Here is a 20468-nt window from a genome sequence, read left to right on the forward strand (position 1 = left end):
CTTCCCCTTCCAGGTGACGCTGACCGAGCCCCAGGCACCAGCAGCTTCCCCGAGACCTGCCATCCCCCCCGTCATCAGACGATTAACTGCGTTTGCTAATTCCAGTAAACAACTGTGAGCTTATGGATGCAGAAAGTGATCACTTTTGGAAATTTCTCTTGTCCCATCGTTCCCAAAGAATTTGTGGTTGGTGTTGGCTGCAGGGACCCCAGGTGCACACTTCAGCTGGGCACTGCAGCGTTCAGGAAAAGTACAAATTACTCTGTAATGAGTCACCGAAACGATCTGGGGAGGTGCCTTTAGATGGCGCTGAAAAACGTAAAACAGCAGTTCCCAGACCAGTTCTAATTCTTGGTTTGTTACTTCAGTAAAAACACCCCGGAGTATTTTGTGTATTCACCCTGAGCTGGGGGGGGTGTGTGAGGCAGATCAGCTCTATATCCTTTTTACCCCTCAGCAAAACCATTGCACTGTTAGGACTGCGGGAGAGCACTGGAACCAAAAAAACCAAATCACCCAAATCAAATAGGTGTTCAGAGAAGGCTGAGGGGCTGGGGTGTCTTCAAGAGCCGGTCCCGGTGCTCCCGCTGCTGTGGACGTGTCCCTGCACCCTGTCGCTGTGGTGCTGCTGGTGTGATTTTGCCCCATATTCGGAATTCTGCCTTCTCTGATTTTGCACTTCCTCAGCACATTGGCTGCGGCACAAGGTTCCGTTGCGACGCAGCTATGGGTCACACATCCTGACTGTTTGCCCCAAAACCCTCCTCGCGTGGCAGCTCCGAGGGCTCAGCACGGTCACACGCTGGTGAAGCTGGCTCCTGCACGCAGATAAATCCCCCCCCAATGGAATTCTCTGCCTGGCAACGCTGACGCAGCTTCCTTTGCCTGTTAGTGCTTTTGGCCAGCCACGTGCTGATGCCGAATGGTGGCAAACGCCGCGCCAAAGGGAGCAGGGCAGCCGCTGGGAGCATCAGCCGGAGCAGGAGGAGGAGGAGGGTGCGCAGCGTCCAGAGGGTCCCACAAAAGCTGCCGGTGGGAATCTGAGGGGGCCACAACTCACCCGAGGTTCAAGAAACCTTTAACTTCAATTTGTCAGCTTAAAATCCCTATGGTTAATTAAATATATATATATTTTTAAATCTTTTTTTTTTTTTTTTTTGAGTTCCAGAGGAATTCAAAGATCAGAGACAAAGCATTAAAACAGGAGGTTTTCTTTGCAAAGAAAGGCCGAGGGCGGGTGAAACCTGCACTAACAGCTGGGCTTTAGCACCTAAACCGGCACAGAAGGATACCGAAGACATTTCCCCCTGCATCCAGCTTCTGGAGCGTCGCTTGCTCAGGGGACTGGAGATACCAGTCTCTTCTCGAAGCCACGGGCAGATGCGCAGAGCGACGCTGACTCGCTCCCTGCGTGCCGGCGAGGCCCCACTCAGATCCCCACCTCTCCGTCCCTGGAAGATGCGCTGGTTCTCAGGATAACGCTGAAACTGGGCTCTGAGGGAGCAGGTTCTCTGCAGTTCAAGCAGAACAACTGAGCGATTCGATGCTGGTATTTAGCCCAGCTAACGTGTGAGCACAAGGGAGAAACACGGGCAAAAACTTCTAAAACCAGAGCTTTATTTACAGCAGTCAAAGCAAACCAAACCCACCACCGTTCTGCAGACCAGGCCATTCCCGGACCTTTCCTCCGAAGTCATCTGCCTCAGAAAATCAAACCAAAGTCCATCAATTCACCCAGGATTCTTCCAAACGGAAAGAGTTCAGAGCTGCCACATCTTAGTGGAGAAGCAGGGAGAAGTGCAGAGAAAGCCATTGCTGCCTCCTTTCTACTTGCCTTCCCTGCACGTTTTTTCCCAAATGTGGAAAAGAGGACACCTCATCCAGCTGGGGCAGTATTTTGCTAGGAGTTTGGTACAGCCGGAACAAAGGACAACAGCCCATTTACAGATCTAGACCTGGGATTGTGCGAGGCCAAAGAGTACAAGGGCCAAAGGAACCATCCAGCCATTGAGGAACACTGGCTGGAGGAGAACACTGTAAAATCTGAGGGGGAAGCTTTAGTCCTGCGGGGGTGGGTGTCACAGGAAGGCAAGAGAAGCAAATAAGCAAAGAATTCCAGGAAGGAAAACCAGAACACAACAGTGGTTGGGGCAGAAAACAGATGAAGCAGCAGCTCTGCTCCGCTGCTTTGGACAGCAAAGGGTTTAAACAAAAGGCAGTGGAGGTTTGGCTGAAGAGAGAAAGAGCACTTTATTTTAAATTCTTTTTTTCTTTCTCCCAGCAGGCAGAGTATTTTTACAGTTACAGATCTCTTCAATCACAGGCAGAGTTAAATAACTGGGCTTTGGGGGAACACAGCACTGGGGATGCGCCCAGCGAGGGGCGAGGAGGGCGGAAATCCAGGAACGGCTGCTTTGGGAACAGAAGCAGGAGGGACGTGCCTTGCCCCACATCTCACAGCAGCACTGCAGGCATGGACCTCTGGGCATGCTGCTCTGGGCAATCCTGCTTCAGCAGGGGAGTTGGACTAGATGATCTTTATGGTCCCTTCCAACTCTAAAAATTCAGTGAAATTCAGTGACCCCCAAAGCACTACGATAGGCAGAGCAAGGCTTTCTACATGAATAAATAAATAAACAGATCAACCCTCTGATCAAATCCCTCCTTGACCTCTCACCTCCACCCAAACAGCACCTTCTGGGAGTGTCACTGGACCCCAGCCTCTGTGTCTGTTTGCACATCTTCCCAAACTGCTCTAATACCAGGTACCATAATCACTGAAATTAACCGGACCTTTTGCCATCAGATTTTCTTTACACTGATCTAGCAGTCTCAGGGAGTGCATCTGCAAGTTCGTGGGAAGGTTCTGGAAAATACATGTGTAAATCAAGGTGGCTTATGGCCTCTGGCCCTCCTTTCTCACAGGTTCATCCCCAGCCTTATCCAGAAGGATGATAAATAAGACCAAGCCGGCACATACATAAAGTTTTGCTCCTCTGCAACTCTTCACTGTGACAATTACAGTATCAGGGTCCAGATTTACTGCTAATTTCCCTCCAAAGCCGAGAGCAGGATTCAGCCGAGTGGCCACCCTGGAATGTAAATCACACCTTCACACTGCCATAAACCAGCATCCTGAACTCTATGGCTTCCACAGCTCGGCCAATTTATTAAACTTTTGAGTATCAGAGTCTCTGGATCTGTCAGCCACATCTCCTCAAGGGCCTAGTACCGAGTATCAGTCAGGGGGGCAACGCAAAAGTGGCCCTTAAAAATAGGCTGCAAGACACAGACAACCAGGCAAGAGAGAAAGGTGTAAGCATTTAACAGCATCAAAATAGTGTTATACGTGGAAATCTGTTTAGAATCGAAGACACTCATCTTTTTATAAAGAGATGTCTGAGACCAGCCAGAACAAAGACAGAAAGTTGGTGGAAAGGAAAGTTCTTGGAAGGTCTGTCTGGAATGTCTCAGACTCCACCACAGGGCAGACGGAGAGAGGCCGTGAACGAGTCTGTCAATCGTCATGGGTTTTGTTCTGTAAAACTCATGGAACAAGCAGCTCAAGTCCCTGCTTTGGACACCAGATAGTAGAGGATGAAGAAAACGACAATCAGTCCCACAGAAACAGAGCAGAGCAACTTGCGGTTATCCCTCCCGGAGCGTGTCATGGTGGAGAAACGCTTCACGCTGCCCGTCAGCAGGCCCGTCACGCTCATGAAATCAGAGTCCTGAGTGGGAAAGAAAACGCAGATGGAGGCGTTATGAACAGGTGAAGGTATTCCCAAGAATCTCCCGCTTCCCAGCTAAAACGCATTTGCAGAGCGAGCCGCACAGCAGCTGCCCATCCCTCGCGGAAGGTCCTTCCCCTCCAGCAGCAGCACTGTCACCTCTGCACTGCAGACCGAGAAACAAAACAGCGAGGGGAAGGTCTGTTCCCAACTAAACCAAACCACCCTCCTTTTCCAAGTGGGGGCACGGGACCCGCTGCTGGGCTGGCAGTTGTACCCACGGCCCTTGTTCTGCTCGCAACGGGCTGTTAACAGCAACTCCGCAAGTGAGCGCTCCAACCAAAGGAAAGGTCCCCACATGAAGCTGGAACCAATGGTGTGCACTGGGGCAGCCCCACAAGCACAGAAAAAGGTGTCATTTCTTGCCATTAATTCCATTTTTTTTCAGCATAGGACCACAGGCACGTGCAGCTCCACCAAAGGGTGGGAAACTTCTCAAATTAATGCAGATCAGGTAATTTAATTTTGACTCCTGGCCTGTTTTCCTTATCCACAAACTATGTGGAGCTTCTGCTCATGTTACTCTTGAAATGCTTCAAAACCTTTTCTGTAACAGAAGCACAATTTCATGCTGATTGAGGGCATCTCCTTTAAGGTCTTTTGCCTTTACACCTTTTATTCTGATTGTCCGTTCTCCTTTTGGGCTGAGCAAACACCCATTTCAGACACTCCAACACCCACAGCACACGCCGCTGAGCGTCCAAGCTGAGCCCACGCCTCTGACTCCACTGGTTTAACACTGTAATTCCGTTTTCTCTTGCCTCCACGCACCAGCTCTCCCAACACCCAGCATGTGCAGGAAAGGCTCCCCAAGCACCCACATTACGGTGCTCATCTCCTCCTCAAACCTGGACCCCCTTCCTCTCCCAGTTCAGTTAACGAATTGTCTCTCTCCTAACGAGCCCCAGCAGGTACCCCCTCTACTGCATGAATGCGCTGCCTTTCCCTAGTGCAGTGATTTTCCAGCAGCAACCAACGCTCAAGAGGCAGATTACTCTGGAAAGCGATTCTGGTTTTATGGGGTGCTGTGTGTCAGAAAGATGAGGGAACAGGGCACCGAACACCCCGAGTGCGCCCAGAGCATCAGCTCTGCTCCTTCCAAAGACAACAGTGAACTACAAACTCCTGGCAGGCAGCCTGTGTTTCAGGTGTTACACTCAGTATCCCTGACAGATTTATACAGCGATACCAGAAATCCCAGGAGTAGTTGAGGAACAGGCCCATCTCCCGGCATCAGCCACAGGAGGCAGCTCTTCAGTCCCAGCAGGGAGGAAACCAATCTCCACCTGTATTTCTGACATGTGCCATCCTGCATCCATCCTTCCTGATGCTCGATACCCACCGAGCCGCCCACCTGGGAAAGGTGGCACTTGCAGCTGCCAGGTACCTGATGTTTTCCATGTTCCAGGAGACCATGGAAACGGGTTTGGTTCCATGACCTGGTTTGCCAAACCGACCACTGGGATCTGACTTTGCTGCTAACTGCTGTTAAACTGCCACAGTTCAGGTACCTGCTGAGAGCCAGCCACGTTCCTTACCATGCCGTCCAGGTATCGGTTCTGCTCCTCAGCATCTTTGTCAATATCCAGAGCCAGCTACACAGGGAAAGGGAGACAACGGGTGTTAACGAACTTTCAGTGCAGAGAGAGCCTCTAACGCATCTGGCACTGGTAAAATTTGAAACACGCCTTAGAAAAGTGAGTCGACGCTTCCCCATCTCCTGCACGGACAGAGGCTTGCTCAGTAGAGGAATGAGATTCTCAAGCCGGTTTCAGGTTGTTGAACTTTTTCAGCTCTGCAGCGCTGAAAATGAAGCTCGACTGTCTGAAACTGTCACAGATGGGACAGGAGCTTTTAAACGCTGGGACACAACAGCAGGAATGCAGAGCCTGTCCTTCTACAGCGTGAGTCACTGACTTCTATTAAGCTCTAAATCAAAGTATGTGATGTTAGTCGGGGCAAACTAGCTTTAAGAACACCAATTACATAGAGACACGTGTATTTTTCAAAACTAATTCACCTTTTTATTGTGACTTTTTCCCCCAAGAAGGTGCGCTTAGCAATACCTTTCTCTGCAGCTTTTATGTTTCTCTCTGTGCCTAAAACTTCTTCCCTGAGCGCCACGAAAACCACATCGTTCCCATTACATGACATCGCTAGACCTCAAAAGGAAAGTGGAGGTTCATGAAACCGTCCCAGGCGCTTCACAAGTGACAGGTAACCATTATATCACCAACAACGTCGCTGTCCTTCCTTCACCGCGGCGCCCAAGGCCAACGTGGCCACTCACCGACTTCAGCCTGGTGACCTTGCTGGCCAGGCTGTCCGCTATCCGCTTGTTCTCCACGTCCAGCACATCCTCCACGGCTCCCGGACTCTGACCTGGGGAGGGAAAAAGCGGAGGATGAGTTGTATCCGTCCCGACAGCCGTCCCCTGTGTTTGCTCACCCAACGTGGCGGGCCAGGCAGGGCCGGCTTGTTGCCCAACCGGTCTCCGGCTTGCCACCCAGGCCGTTACAGCTGCCTCCTCACGGGGCCTGCGCCACGAAACGCTCCCAAACTCTTTTTGACAAAAACACACCCGACTTGCCCCAAAGGAACCCCGAGCCGCTCCCAAGGCCCAGCAGCCGCTGGAAGCAGCACAGGCTCCCGGTGCGCCAGCGATACCCCCGGCACTGCCCCAGTAGGGGATTGGGGTGAAACCCGGCAAATCCGGGCACTTCGCCCCCCCAAGGCTCCGGGGCTCTCCCGGCTCTGCCGCCCCGGGCGGGCGGGCCGCGGGCCTGAGGCGGCCCCCAAATGGCGGCGGCGGCAGCGCCCCGTCCCCCCCCCGGTCCCTCAAGCGCCCTCGGGGACACTCGCTCACCCGCCCCCCAAACGGCCACAGCGGGAACGGGGGGCACCCTCCGCCCGGCCCCTCACCTCGGCCCCACTCCGCCATGGCGGCCCCGGCCCCGCCTCGCCGGGCGGAGCCGCGCCGGCCCCCGCCTCCGTTAAATGTCCGCCGCTTCCTGCCCGCTCCCCCCCGGCGGGGCCCAGCGGTTCCTGCGGGGCGTGGAGGGCACCGGGACCCCTCAGGCCCGTCCCGGCCCCGGGCGGAAGGCGGCGGCCCCGCGGAGCGCTGCCGGGGGAGGGCCGGGGCCGCGGCCAGGAAATGAGGCAGGGATCCGGGGCGGCGGGAGGAAGGTACCGGCGCTGCCCTCCCCGCCCCGGCCCGGCCCGCCGGCTGCCCCGCTCCCCGGCCGGGGGAGGGCCCGGCCCCCGCCCGCTTCGGCCGCCTCCGAGCGACTGAGGAGCCGCAGGTACCGCCCGGCTTCCCTTTGGGGCCAAAACACGGGCTTGAGGGGCTTTGAAAGGTGCAGAAGATGGCAGGGGAAGGAGGTGGCGGCGTGAGGAGGGAGCGGGGGGGAGGTAGGACCACCGCTGCGATCCGCGCTTTTCCCCCCAAGGAATGGGGAGGATTCGGTCCGGTGCCGCCGGCCCCGGCCCAGCATCCCGCCGGCCCCACAGGTTTCTGGCTTCCAGACGTGCCCTTCGTCCCCCAAAACCCGGCTTTGGCCGCGTTGGGGTGTGGGGGCTTCCCTGGTGCTCCCCTGGGCACAGGGCCCCGGGGCCAGCGTGGCCCCTCATCATTAGGTACCACCGAATTGGTGCTTGGCCGTGCTGCGGGACAGGGAACCATCCAGACAGGGTCTGAGCACAGGGATGAGCCCCCGTTCCCACTCCAACCCGCTGGGTTTCCCCCATGAGGAGTCCCATCCCGATGCTGCGGGCCTGCGTGGCTTCACCAGCCACTGGACTCCTGCCTGTGGCTAAAATAATCTCCTCATCCGCGTCCTTACGTGCATCTGCTCGTTTGCAGTGTCACCGAGAGGCGCGTTATCCTCCGCTGGTGTCAGGAGGGAGCCACGGGGCCCCCAACGCCGCGATTCGGCCATAATCTGCTGCGCAGCCCGGCTGGGCACCACCCACCCAGCAGTGGCTACCGATAAACCCCTGTCATCTCCTCCGATAAACCCTCGTCATCTCCTCTGCTTCACCACCCTCAAAGGTATCTCCGCCCCGGACACACCAGGAGGATGCTGTCCCATCCCTCTGCCTTTTCTCACCGTCCCTTTCCACTCCACAGGAATGTTTCTGGCTGGTTCCCCCCCCCCTCCTGCGCAGTAAGAGAAATGAGGGCAGCCAGGGGAGGAGGAGGAGGAGGAGGCAGGAGCTATTTCGGGGAGCTGCTGTTATCTGCTCGGTGTTAATCCCTGGCTGGGTGGGGGGAAGGCTTTCCCCGAGTGCTTTGCTGGGAGGGCATATATTAAACGTTGAAAAGCAAAGGGAAGAAGAGGATTAGAGGGAGAGGGAGGAAGCCGGCTGCTGGTGTTACTCGGGTTATCCATCTGCTCTGCTTTTATGGATGCTACAGCGTGAGCAATCTCTCTTGGGGATTTCTTTCTGTATTTTGGTTTTTTCCCCTCTGTCCTTTCCCCACCCCTGTCTCTCTCCCTCTCAGATATCTGTGTGTCGAGGTCCTTTGGCGTCACCGTTATCTGGGAGCCCTGGAAGCCCCTGCGCCCCCCTTCCTCCCGGTTTCACCCCCGGCCGCAGCTGAGCTGTTGAGAGGATGGAGCTCAGCGCTGTCGTAGCCACGGTGGAGAGCGGGGAGCAGGACACAGTCCTCAAGGTGCTTCAGATCTACAACGCGGAGGTGAGTGAGCGGCAAAGCCCTGCCCGGGAGCCAGCTGGCCACTCTGTGGGGGTTCTGTGCCACCCGGCTGTCCCCCGCCTGGCTCCCTTAGTGCGTCTCTCTGCGCGTTACTGCCAGGAAAACCTCACAGGCTGCTGCGTCGCTTACTTGCAGATGGTTTGTGGCTTGGTGTTTGGCTGGGAAGCAGCTGAGCAGCCTCTTGTTGTCTTGGTTCCTTTGCATACTGCAAGTACAGCATGTAGAAGGGAATTTTTATTATTTTTTTGTTACTATTATTACCCAGATGCGAACTAAAAGCTGGCAGGGAAAAAAAATATCAGTGTGAAGAGTGAGTAGGAGGAGTTTTTATGTTAAGGCGAGGTTTGGAGGCAATAAAGCTGAGGCCTGGGGAGGAGCTGCAGGTGAAATGGTCATGGTGATTTGCAAGTAAAAGATCATTAGGGGTGCACAGGGATGGGCTGCTGGAATCTGGTACAGGTGCCTGACCTGAAAGCTGACAATGAGAAGTGAATATCAAATACAGAATATATATAAAAAAAATAGTGGTTGGGAAGTGGTGAGGGAAGTGTTTCCAGCCTTAAAGTGGCAAAAGATTATGTGTGGGGTAAATCCCTTTTGAAATAGACCCTGGTTGTCAGGGAAACTTCCTGGATCCCTTGTCGGTGTATCGAGCGTAGGAAAGTTGTGAGAATGCCGGTGGTTTTGCTGGCCTGTTTAGAAGAAATGGAGCAATCAGAGGGTTATGAAACTGTAGATAAACTAAGCAACTCCCTTGCATCATTTTTTGCTGTAAAAACTGGTGGTGCTCTATCCTTTTTCTGGGGATTTTTAATTCACTGGTGCCTACACTGTCAATTTTTGATTGCCAGGAGTAAACTACAGCTAAAGCAAAACCACAGGTTTGGCAAAACCATGCAGGGATGAGATTACAGGAGCCTGCCAGGAGGCTGTGGTGGGCAGAGAGAAGTGGTGGTTGTCTGCGGAGCCCGTTGGTCCCAGGATGGAGCTCTCAGCCTCGGGTGACAGCCTGAGTGGGGACCGGGTGGGCACTGCCTTGACCATCATGGCATGTCCTGGGAGAGACCAGAGCCCTCCCTGGGATCCTGGTGATGGTGACACAGTTCATCTGCAAACTGTGCCTGCTGCCTGGAAGCAGACAGGGACTGGCAGCGTAAAAAGGCAGTGAGCAGCCATGGGGGCTGCATTTGCAGAGTGTGTGAGTTGGGGAACACCCGCCCTCTCCAGAAGCTCCGTGTGGTCAGTCCTGGGGAGAAATCGGGCAAAGCGACAACCGGACACTCGCGAGGTGGTCAGTGCGGTGGGAGCTGAGCTCAGCAGACCTGTGGATGAGATAGCCATGAACTGCGGTCACTCGAGGGAAGAATAAGGCCAGAGTATCTGAGTGATTGGTTAATTAGTGGTAAGGCTAATTACAGTTACTGAGCAGTTCCGCAAGCCTAAGCGGTGTAGCTCAGTAAAAGTGACAGTGAGTGCTGAGAAAATGATGGGAGAATTATGATAGAATTATATCTGCCTATCTCTGTCTAGCTCTAGCTGTATCTGTACATATCTAATCAGTGTTTTATACATCTTAAACATTTTCATTCTCAAAACCTGGACCAAATGCTCTCTTGGTGTAAATGAGGGTTGCATGTGATCTCCTGTGCCGGCCAGGTGACTGGAAGCAGGGGTAGCCAGAGAGGAGCCTGTCCGTCTGGGAACAGCCAGGATGGTCACACACACAGAGGTGCTTCCCCTGAACAAAGAGCAGGAGGGTTTATTGAGGGTTTGTTGGGGAAAGGGACCTGATGGGGGAGTAAACATCAGGTCTGTGGTGTTCAAGGAACATGACCTGAACAACCACAAGGATCTGCTCACAGGTAACCAGGAGACAGTACTTCCTTTTGGTGAGGAAAAGGAGCAATAGACATCAAGGGGGGAAATGTGTAGGCCCAGCCTGGTGGTGTCGCTGAGCAGAGGAATTACCAGGTGTTACGGGGTAGTTGGATTGGGATGGATACCCGCTTTACTGCTGCGGTATTAAAACACAAGTCCATCCATCAGATGGGCACTGCTTTGGCCCATGGCATTCAGCGAAGCTGGCGGGAGAGGGCAGTGGGTGGTGTTCATCCTGGATGTTTTTCAAGGATGAAAGAGAAGCAGGGGCCTGCAGAGAGCGGGGACCTCGGTCATGGGAAGCACTTCAGACCTGGTGGTGTGGTCCATCTCTGTGCTTTTGTGGTGTGTTTTTAGTTCTGCTGCTTTCCGGCAGAATGGCCCTCCCCTGGATGGGGGAAACAGTTCTGTGGATTTTTAACCTGTTACTTATTTTGATTGTTTTTGTTTTGCCTCCCAGAAATCTCAGTGCTTCACCTTTGACGATGAGGAGCAGGAGGAGAGGAAGGTAGGCATGCTCTTTGACTCCTCCAGTTGGATACCTCAATCTGCTGCTGCTCTGGACCCATGTCCAGCAGGGCTTGGTGGTGGCAGCTCCTATGAGGAGAGAAATGAGTGTTTCTTCATTAACTTGCTCAGGGAATGGTGTGCTCAGAGCATCTGGCTCCATTTTTTCCATCAGTAGCTGGTGTTTAGGACACAGTTTAGCATTAGCAAGCCCCTCGGGTTCCGTGGTGTACGTAGGCTCAGCCACGGGTGTGTAAAAAGTGTGATCCTTTGTGTGTGTGGCATGAGCCTGCTCAGCAGAGATCACAGCAGCGCAGGGCTCTGGAGGGAGCCGTTTCTGCCGTGGGGCAGCAGCAGGATAAAGCCATACATTAACAGATACTTTAAGCTGGTTTAATCTGGTGCTGGATGGAGAGCAGCGCTCCTGCTCTTGCCGTCCTTTCACGCCAGGGCAGGCCTTTGCGTGGCTGCACACAGATGGGGGCTGATCTGCCTCACCAATAACTTTTTTTTTTTCTCCCCTGGATTATTTTCCATCTGGATCAGTTTCGTGGTCTGGTTCATTGGCGGATTGCGCTAATGCCTGTGTCAGCACAGCGAGCGTGGAGCAGGCAGCTGGGCTGAGGAGTGGGACCTCTGTTTGTCTGTGCCGTTGCCAGCAGGAGGTTTTTCCAGGTCCAGCCCGACGTGTGGGACCGGATCTCACAAGGTCCGGGCTCTTTGCCTCGCGCTGACTTGCTCTGGAGCTGGGACAGTCTCACCGGCTGTGAGCACGGGCACAGCCCTGGGGTGTTCCACTTTTGGGGTGTATGTCATGGAACATGAACTGAGTGTCACCACCTGGTTTCTGGAACTTGGTTCTTCTGAAGGCTTAGCCCTGGGCACAGCCCTGAGGTCTCTCTAACCCGAGTCAGTCAGAGGCTTTGGCTACTTGCAACGGTACCTTTGGCTCCCGTGTCTGTCTCCTCATGTGGCAGGCGAAGAGGAACGACTACTGTCTCACTTCTCCAGGGTGCAGTTGTGGGACATACTTCCTGAGTTACAGCTTGTTCAGTTCTGCCAGCCTCACATTAAGGACTGAAATTTACTTTTTTTCTTCATTTGTTCCCTCAGTCCTTTTATTATTCTGAAGCTCAGGCCGTGTGGGGCAAGTTACACTGAGCGATAGCAAACCTTGTGGTCTGGGATTCCTTCACTCCTGTCACACGCGTGGAGAGACACGTGCCCTGGTTCCGTGTTGTTAGAGAGATCTGGGGAGATGTGACCTCGCCAGGCTGGGGGTGCCTGTGCTGTGGATTGTTGGTGTAAGGGAAGTGTTGCCACACACGCTTCAAACCGAGCTCCCTTGGCTGTTGGGGCATTGCCTTTGCTCCTGTGCTGCTCCCTTGCTGCTGTCACGTACAGCGCTGTCACCCGCAGGGGCTGGATTTCCAGCTCCTGTGAATTGGTGTTAGTGGAGCTCTGCCGCCCGGTGCCGACTGAGGATCTGGGCTAGTAGGTCTCCAGACAGCACTGAGGCTTAGGGAGGTGCTACTTATCCGAGTCTCCCGAGGTCTTTTCGCCTCCTTTCCTAGGGAGGTGCTCTTCTTGCCTCGTTTAGGTCCTTTTACCCTCCTTTGGTGATTTTTCTCAGGCATCTCTGAGCCTTTCCAGTCTGTTTCTGGAGCACCCAAAGCCGATGCCTCCCTCACCTTCAGGCTCTGGGCGGGAGTAGAGACCCGCTGTCAGGTTGGTGGCTCCTCAGTGAAGCCATGAGGGACGTTTCTGCCCTGCCCTCTCCTTGCTTCGTGTGACTGTCGAGTAAACCCTGTTACCCTCAACCCTTGTAACCAGGGGTGAAGCTACAATATGCAATAGCAGCATTTGCCTGTTCGTGCTCCCCCCTTACATCTGAGACTTTCTCTCAGCCGTTCCTTCTTCTGTGCTGGGTGTCCTTGCTCGAACTGGGTCGGGATCAGAATCTGGAGCCAAACACTTTCCCGAGTGTGCACCTGGACCAGAGCTGTTGTGGGCCCATCTTGAGGTGATGCTCGTACCTTCCAGAGCAGAGCATTACAGGGTGGTGGGGAGCATGGAGAAGTGTTGGTGTACAAGGTATTACTTGTTTCCATCTGCACAGAAAATGGCCCAGCTGCTGATCAAGTTCCTGGAACGAGAGCTGCAGCCGTCCTGCCAGGTGACCTGCTTGGAAAGCATCCGCATCCTGTCCCGTGACAAGCACTGCCTGGACCCCTTCACCACCAAGGACAGCCTGAAGACCCTCTCCAGGCATGCTGGCATTGATTACTCGGAGGAGCTCATCCGGGAGGTCCCGGACTTGGATGTCATCCTGGAATCCCTCAAATGTCTCTGCAACATCGTCTTCAGCAGCCCCAGGGCGCAGGAGCTGATGGCCGAAGCCCGGCTGGTGGTGGGCCTGGCCAAGCGCATCAAACTGTACAATGAGAGGAGTCTTCCTCACGAGGTGAAGTTCTTTGACCTGCGCCTGCTGTTCCTGCTGACAGCGCTGAGGGTGGACATCCGCCAGCAGCTGGCCCAGGAGCTCCGGGGCATCAGCCTGATGACGGACACCCTGGAGCTGACCCTCGGTGTGAAGTGGATGGACCCCTATGAAGTTGCCACCGAGGAGGGACTTCTCCCACCTTTGCCTCGGCAGGAGACGGAGCGAGCCATGGAGATCCTGAAAGTGCTCTTCAACATCACCTTTGATTCCAGCAAGAGGGAGGTGGACGAGGTAAGCTCAGGTGTCCCACCTCACTGCACTTGCGTGTCTCTGGGCTGTGGTTTGGCTACTGGATTTCTCCTCCGCTTGCCCTTCCTCGTGTTATGTATCGGCCCTTGTGCCCCTCTGGGTACATATAAGGGTGGCAGGAGACTTGTGTGTCTGGACCTCCCTCCCCAGAGCACTGCCTCCATCCAATGTGTTATTAACCCCTAAGACTTTCAGAGCATTACCATTTAAGAGTTGGGTATTTTTTCTTCTTAATGGGATGATTTGTTGCACAAGTGGGAGAGCGGAGCCCCCAGGTAACTCGCTTCTGAGAGTGGCCTGTTCTGTCCTTCTGGAGAAGGTCGAAGGAGGGTGTGATGGAAAACATCTCTGGCTAATGCAGGGGCCTGTCCTGGGGCCTCTTCCAGCCCTTGGCTCAGTGCTGTAGAGTGACGGGGAAGGTCCTGGGCAGCAGGAGGACTGTGCTGGCCTTCAAAGGAGAGCTGAGGGCTACTTCCACTTCAAGACCCCTCTGCCAGCTGTGAGGCTGCTGGAGGGAGGGATGGGGCTGGGGGCTGTGGAGGCAGTGGGTGCTGGGCTGTGGAGGATCCCCTGCTCCTGACCAAGGTTCTCACCTTCTGTTTTGGGGCCAGGAAGATGCTGCTCAGTACCGGCACCTGGGTGCCCTCCTGCGCCACTGCCTCATGATCTCTGCGGACGGAGAAGACCGGACAGAGGAGTTCCACAGGTCTGTGTCAGATAACGAGGCCGTGGTCCTCACCAGAAACAGGTCTCCCCAGGGCAGATCCTGCTTGACCTTGGCCAATGTCCTTTGCTTGTTGTGGCCATTGCTAAGGTCACTGCAGGCGTCTCTGCTTTGCCCTGCAGGTCCCTCCTGCTGCTGGGGCTCGGAGGTAGCCCTGCCCTGCCCACAGCTGCCCCCTGGCCCACAGGAGGAGGGTTTTCTCCCCACCTGCCTGGCCCTGAGGGCCATATCTAATGTCCCGCGTCAGGCCTGCTCGGCAGTGCCACCCGCTCCAGTGGGCAGCTTGCCAGGGTTTGGTGCTTTTTAATTAAAGAGTCCATGGGCTGGCCTTAATTAACTGTCTGTCTCTTGGGCCACACTGAGAAATTGCCTGTGTCACGTTGCGGAGTGTTATTGACCCCGGGGTGACAGCTTTGAGCAGGTGACACCATCCTGTTCCTAAGAAGGCTGTAGTCAGAGGAATCCAGAGCAATGCTTTGCATCGACCACCACGGTGAGGGGTGAGGCAGTAGGAGACCCTGCAGAAAGACCTTTGACCACCCACATTGGTCCTACTTGGCCTCTGCTGAGATCCACGGTTTCTCAGTTGTCACTGAAGTCTCTTTGGACTCCTAGCAAATAGTTCAGCTACCCAAAAAGCAGTTCAATTTATTCCCTTTTAGTGGTTGAGGAGCTTGGGGTGCAGTCCAAAGGCAACTTGGATCTTGGGGTCCTCACACTCCTGGAAGTTAGTAATGAACCTTGGTTTAGCTGAGGAACTTCAGTGAACAAAGACCCCTGACTACGTGTTCTCTTTTCTGTGTTTAGCCACACGGTTAACCTTCTGGGCAACCTGCCCCTGAAATGTCTGGATGTCCTCCTCACCCCGAAAGTCCGGCCGGGCTCGCTGGAGTACATGGGTGTCAACATGGATGCGGTCAGCATCCTGCTGGACTTCCTGGAGCGGCGCCTGGACAGGGTGAGTCGGGAGGCTGCCAGAGTCCATCACCCCTCGTTTCACATGTCCCCTGCAGGGCACCTTCCCGTCAGCCTTGGAGAGCCCGGGACCACCACTGCAGAAGCCAGCCAGGCGGGGCTGGTTTGGAGATACCCCTTCATAGACGGGGCGGTTTTTAGCAGAGGCTGTTTGGTCATGGTTGTCATGGTTGGTAGGACTAAGCCATCGTCTGTGGACTGGGAAGGTGACTGCACCGTTGCTTTATGGACTGCAGGTGGTGGGACTGGCGGAACAGTAGATGGTTTGCTGGGCGATGGAAATACCTGTGCTCTGTTTCAGTCAGTGGTGACCTGGTGGGCAGCTTCTGGGAGCCTGAATTTGGATTATTTTCAAGTTGGCCATGGTTTTCAGTCTCTGGAGTTATGCCAAAGGGTCTCCAAATCTTACTGCTGCGCTTCTCCTCTCTGGATGCCCTACACAAGTGTTTATGCCGTGCCACAGAACAGGGCTTGGAAAACTGTGGCATTTGAGGAGTGATGGAGCATTGGAATTCCTGCAGCCGAGGCTGGAAGGCTTCAGTGCCTGTCTGTTTCCCTGTCGGTCTGTGCCCATTTCCCTACCACGAGGCAGATGAGCTCAGCTCCCTGTGACTAACGTGGTGTTCGTGTTGTGGCCGCTCCCACAGGGCCACAAGCTGAAGGAGAGTCTGACGCCGGTGCTGAACCTGCTGACCGAGAGCGCCCGAGTCCACCGCCAGACCAGGAAGTTCCTGAAGGCCAAGGTAGGCTGCAGCTCGGCCAGACGTTGAGTGATGCTGACAGAGACCTCCTCTCCCTCTCTACTGGGTTCTGATATATGGGTGGTTGAGGCCTTTGGTGCCCACGGTATTTTTTTCCACATCCCCTGATCTGTGGATTTATTAGTTGTAGCTGATCTGTAAAACCCATGTACGTGTTCCCCTGCCTGCGCTGCTGCTGCTGCTCCAGCCCCACTGACCACCCCTCGCCGTGGCCCCGCAGGTGCTGCCTCCGCTGCGGGACGTGAGGAACCGCCCGGAGGTGGGGAACTCGCTGCGGAACAAGCTGGTGCGTTTGATGACCCACATCGACACCGATGTGAAGCACTGTGCGGCCGAGTTCCTCTTCGTGCTCTGCAAGGAGAGCGGTGAGCGGCAGGGGCTCGTGGTGGGCTTTGGTGCCGGGAAGTCCCGGAGCGTGTCCCCTGGGCAACCCCAGAGCGTGGGATGGTGACCTCTGCAGCAGCAGGACCTTCTGTCCTCCCCTCCCTTGGGCCGGACACACCGAGTAGGGAAAGGTGGAGAATGTCCAAGTGGGAAGGAGCTGCTGTCTCTCGTGGCAGCGGTGAGGGAACAGCTGTGCTGGAGGACATGGTGACACCCTGCAGACACCTGGCCTGCATCTGGGGTGTTGTCCCCACCGTTCCTGGTGCAGAGGGAGGGAGCCTCCTTCTCTGTCAGGGTTCAAAGCAGCGTTGGTGTTTCTGGAGTTCCATGGCCTCGCTCGGATCGTGTTGTGGGGCACATGGGAGCGGACGGAGACGGAGAGGCGGGAGGGGAAGCACAGGGTGGTCTCTGTCCCCTCCTCCCGGCAGTGTCACGGTTTGTGAAGTACACGGGCTATGGGAATGCCGCTGGGCTCCTGGCAGCACGAGGCCTCATGGCTGGCGGTCGGGAAGAGGGAGAGTACTCAGAAGACGAAGACACAGACACTGAGGAGTACAAAGAGGCGAAGCCCAAGTAAGGAAGCCTGCTCCCCCTCCATAACTCCCCTCTTCCCACTCCTGCTCCGTCCCTTTCCTCACCTGCTCCCCTGCCATCTCCTGTGTCCTGCTCTGTCACGCACATTTCCTGAGCAGTTTCACCCTCACCTTTCACGTCCTGTTCCACCCTCTCTGCCCGTCCCTTGGGTGAGATGCCCCCGTGGCCGAGCCGCTCGTGGTGCGGGTGGTCACCGGTGTCTGTATTGGGTCCGTGCACCTCCCTCCTTGCCCCGGCCTCACTGCTCCTCTTGCAGCATTAACCCTGTGACGGGGCGTGTCGAGGAGAAACTGCCCAACCCCATGGAAGGGATGACTGAAGAGCAGAAGGAGTACGAAGCCATGAAGTTAGTCAACATGTTTGACAAGTTGTCCAGGTACTAGAAAAGTGCGTGTGTTTGTGCCTGCGTGAGCACCCGCGTGTCTGTGATGTCCACGTATCGCTGACCTTTCTCTGGATGTATTCCCAAGGCCACCTCTAACTGAAGGGGTGTGAGAGGGAGCGGGGGGACACACACAGGGAAATACTGCCTTAAGCCGGGCCCTGTTACCTGCCAGGGAAGGCACCGCAAGCCCCCACCCCTCTTTGGCACGATGGCATACTGTGAAATTCCTCTCCGTGCCTGTGCTGTGGTTCCAGGCACCTCCTGCCTCAGCAGGTTTGGTCGGGGGCTCAGGGACAACAGCAGCCACTGTCCTGGCCAGGCTGCTCCGTGGGAAGCAGCGTTTTGGGGACAGACAGCAGCCGGTGGCACCGATCCCTTTTCCTGCTTTCTCCAGTCCTCGTTCATCCACCGTTAGTAGGTGGAACAGAGGAGCCCAGTGGCTGCCAGCTGGGTTGGGACCATCCCGACGGCAGGGGGGAAAGGGCAGCACATTTAATGCCTGTATTTCCATCGTGTGTTGGAGGGACATTGCTGCCAGTGCCGGTGTTCCTCGGGCCACCCTGTTCCACATGGAATGGGACCCTAAAACAGCCTGTTCCATGGAACCCGGGAGTGGCAACGCCTGTGGGTTGTGCTTCCCACCGTCGCCTCACCATGCTGGGGGTTTCATGGCTAGAACTGTCCCCCGCGTCTGAAAGGGGGGATTCTTAGTGGTGGCTGGGGGTTGTTCTGGGCCACCTCTGGGCAGTAGACACAAGCCCCATGTTCCTGCTGCGGCTGTTGAGGTCTGTGTGCCCTTCCCCTGCAGGGAGCAGGTCATCCAGCCCATGGGCATCACGCCGAGCGGCAGCCTGGCCCCCATGGAGAGCGCCATCCGCGAGGCGGCCGACGAGAGGTCGTCCTCCGACTCAGACCTGGGGCTGGACTGATGGAGGCCTGGCCCCAGCCTCAGAGAGCTGGGGAGGCCCCTCCATGCCACCCCTCCCACCCCCCCCCCCCCCTGGAACCAGTGCTGCGCCCAGAGGCCGGTGCTGGGCCAGGGCTCTCCCTGTGGGACCTGGATCCAGCCCGGACCCCTCACAGTAAATTCACAACAAGGAACCGTCCCCACCTCCTTCCCAGCTCCACAACCACCGCTCCTCCCCAAGAGTCTTCATGGCCCGGCTCTACCGTGGTCGCTCCTGTCAGCAGCCTTGAGGATTTCATGCTCCAAATCTCTTCCAGGACTTTCCAGTAGGATTTTTGGTTTTTAAAAAATACACGATGTTTCGGCAGAAGGGTGGGGGGAGGATCTGTCTGTCACCATCGGGGCTCAGCAACCTGTGGAGCATCTTGCGTTTGTGCCGATGGTTGTGTGGCTGCTTGGTGTGTGTGTGGCCGTGTGTGGCTACACGTGGCCGTCCCTGCGTGGGGGGAGCCGCTCCCCGGGAGCACAGGGGGAGGAGGGGCAGCGGGAGAGGCTGCGAGCGGCTCTTCTGGCAGTTTTTGGGGAGCAGAGTCTGTGGGGCGCCTCGGTGCAGCTGTTCCCTCAGCAGGGAGCTGAGCGTGTGTTTGCTGCGTGTGACCGGCTGTGCACACCTGGGGGTGTCGGGGAGTGCGGAGCGGTGTGTGCACTGCGGGGAGGCGAGGAAAGCCCCGGTGTGAGGCTGCCAGCCTCCCCGTTGGCTGCAGTGACTGCCAGGAACGCGCCGGGACTCGGGCTCTGGCACCGCGCGATGCTCCTGGCACCACGGGGTTGAGTTTTTGGCATCGGCCTTTCCCCATCTCGCAATTTCCAAACGAAAGGCCAAAATCTGGGCTCTTCCTTCTGCCTCCACAGCTGCCTCGGCTTTCCCGGGGGCCCACTGCTGGTCGCCCCCGGGGGCTGGTCCTGTCCTTCCCTGCTGCTTACATTTGTCGTCTTTTTTTTTTTCCTGTTTTGTTCTTTTTCTTTTTAAAGAGAATTGTTTTAAAGAAAATATTCCAGTTTGTCTCATGTACCAGAACTCTGAAACTTACTATCACAAGTAGGAATGCAGAAGTGATGCTAGAATAAAGAAAACCTGACAAATGGGCTCCTGGCAGTGATTCGTGGAACGCGAGAGCTCTGGGCGAGCGAGGAAAGGTCTTTGGGTGTTTCTGAGGAGCACACGGTTCTCCTCCGACCGCCCTGGACTTCACAGGTTTATTTGGGAGGTAAAACTGTAGCATTAAACTGGGGCAAAGCCGGAGCCTTTCCCTGCACCTCGGCCACCGGGTGTATCTGAGGGAGCATCCCGCAGGTAAAGCGGGTGTTGGGAACCCGCCTGAGCCCGGCCCTCGGGGTCACAGCAGCCGGCACAGCACACTCCTCCTCACCTTCACAAATGCTCTGGAATGGATGAAAACAGTGCCCGGCAGCTGATTTCTGCCCACGAGGAGGGGATTCACTGCTCGGCCCCGGTGGGGGTCTGGCTGCGGGGAGCGGGACGGGCTCTGCCTCCCGGCGGGACAAGGCTGGAGGGAGGAGTCGGTGCCCATTTTCTGAAGACAGGGTCTGTGAGGTGAGAAGCTGAAGGGACGCTTCGTTCAGTTTAGTTCTTCAGTGATTAAGAACTGGTTTTAGTCGTCGTGATTAAAGCTGCAGGCTCCCCCAGGGGTACCCGGTGTCTGTGTGAGACTGACCCGCTGAGGCTGACGGCGTCTGCCAGGGGAGCACCTCCCGCAGTCACTGGAGGCTGGAGACTTTAGGCCAAATGCATCTCTCTCTTTTTTCATTTAGCAAAAACCCCACCGTGAACCTGTGTGAAAACGCAGACCTCTGCTCTCCTCCCAGCTGTTAAAGCTCTCCGAAGCTTTCCATGCGAAAGGGAAGGTGGTGGGTGTATTTTTAGTGCACAGCCTCTGATATTGGTGTATTCTGGTTTTCTATCGTGCTTAACCCCCGACCTGCAACCAGCCGGCCCTGCTCGGAGACGCCCCGGCACAGGAGGTGCTCCTGGAGTAAAGGCTTTATTAACAGGGGGCAGCTTAAAACCACCA

At 55.7% G+C, this 20468-nt stretch overlaps 2 protein-coding genes across 3 annotated transcripts; one reads left to right on the forward strand and one right to left on the reverse strand.

The window, feature by feature from the left end:
• Positions 1-1598: 1598 nt before the first annotated feature.
• Positions 1599-6761, reverse strand: BET1L (Bet1 golgi vesicular membrane trafficking protein like). Its single transcript, XM_074149317.1, has 4 exons — positions 6714-6761; positions 6082-6173; positions 5330-5386; positions 1599-3731 (listed from the first exon to the last, which is right to left on the reverse strand). The coding sequence occupies exons 1-4, from the start codon at positions 6730-6732 to the stop codon at positions 3564-3566; spliced, it is 336 nt and encodes a 111-aa protein (XP_074005418.1). The 5' UTR covers positions 6733-6761; the 3' UTR covers positions 1599-3563.
• A 1534-nt stretch (positions 6762-8295) lies between these two features.
• RIC8A (RIC8 guanine nucleotide exchange factor A) lies at positions 8296-19523 on the forward strand. Of its 2 annotated transcripts, none has more exons than XM_074148617.1 (10): positions 8296-8490; positions 10847-10894; positions 13013-13627; positions 14257-14351; positions 15177-15327; positions 15992-16087; positions 16326-16470; positions 16918-17062; positions 17340-17459; positions 18277-19523. In XM_074148617.1, the coding sequence occupies exons 1-10, from the start codon at positions 8407-8409 to the stop codon at positions 18395-18397; spliced, it is 1620 nt and encodes a 539-aa protein (XP_074004718.1). In that variant the 5' UTR covers positions 8296-8406; the 3' UTR covers positions 18398-19523. The 2 variants fall into 2 exon arrangements, with proteins under 2 accessions (XP_074004718.1, XP_074004717.1); XM_074148616.1 differs by having other exon boundaries at positions 8407-8490; positions 10835-10894.
• Positions 19524-20468: the final 945 nt, after the last annotated feature.

This window comes from Numenius arquata, chromosome 6, assembly GCF_964106895.1.
Source record: "Numenius arquata chromosome 6, bNumArq3.hap1.1, whole genome shotgun sequence".
NCBI lineage: Eukaryota > Metazoa > Chordata > Aves > Charadriiformes > Scolopacidae > Numenius > Numenius arquata.

Bases quoted from the DNA above. Each gene is read 5' to 3' on its own strand.
- BET1L (XM_074149317.1), bottom strand. The intron at 5,387-6,081 runs GTGAGTGGCCAC...TTCCCTGTGTAG, and splicing joins AGGTCACCAGGCTGAAGTCG to CTGGCTCTGGATATTGACAA. The intron at 3,732-5,329 runs GTAAGGAACGTG...TTTCCCACTCAG, and splicing joins ACCGATACCTGGACGGCATG to GACTCTGATTTCATGAGCGT.
- RIC8A (XM_074148616.1), top strand. From the start codon at position 8,407: ATGGAGCTCAGCGCTGTCGTAGCCACGGTGGAGAGCGGGGAGCAGGAC. The intron at 14,352-15,176 runs GTCTGTGTCAGA...TTCTGTGTTTAG, and splicing joins CGGACAGAGGAGTTCCACAG to CCACACGGTTAACCTTCTGG. The intron at 16,471-16,917 runs GTGAGCGGCAGG...TCCTCCCGGCAG, and splicing joins CGTGCTCTGCAAGGAGAGCG to TGTCACGGTTTGTGAAGTAC.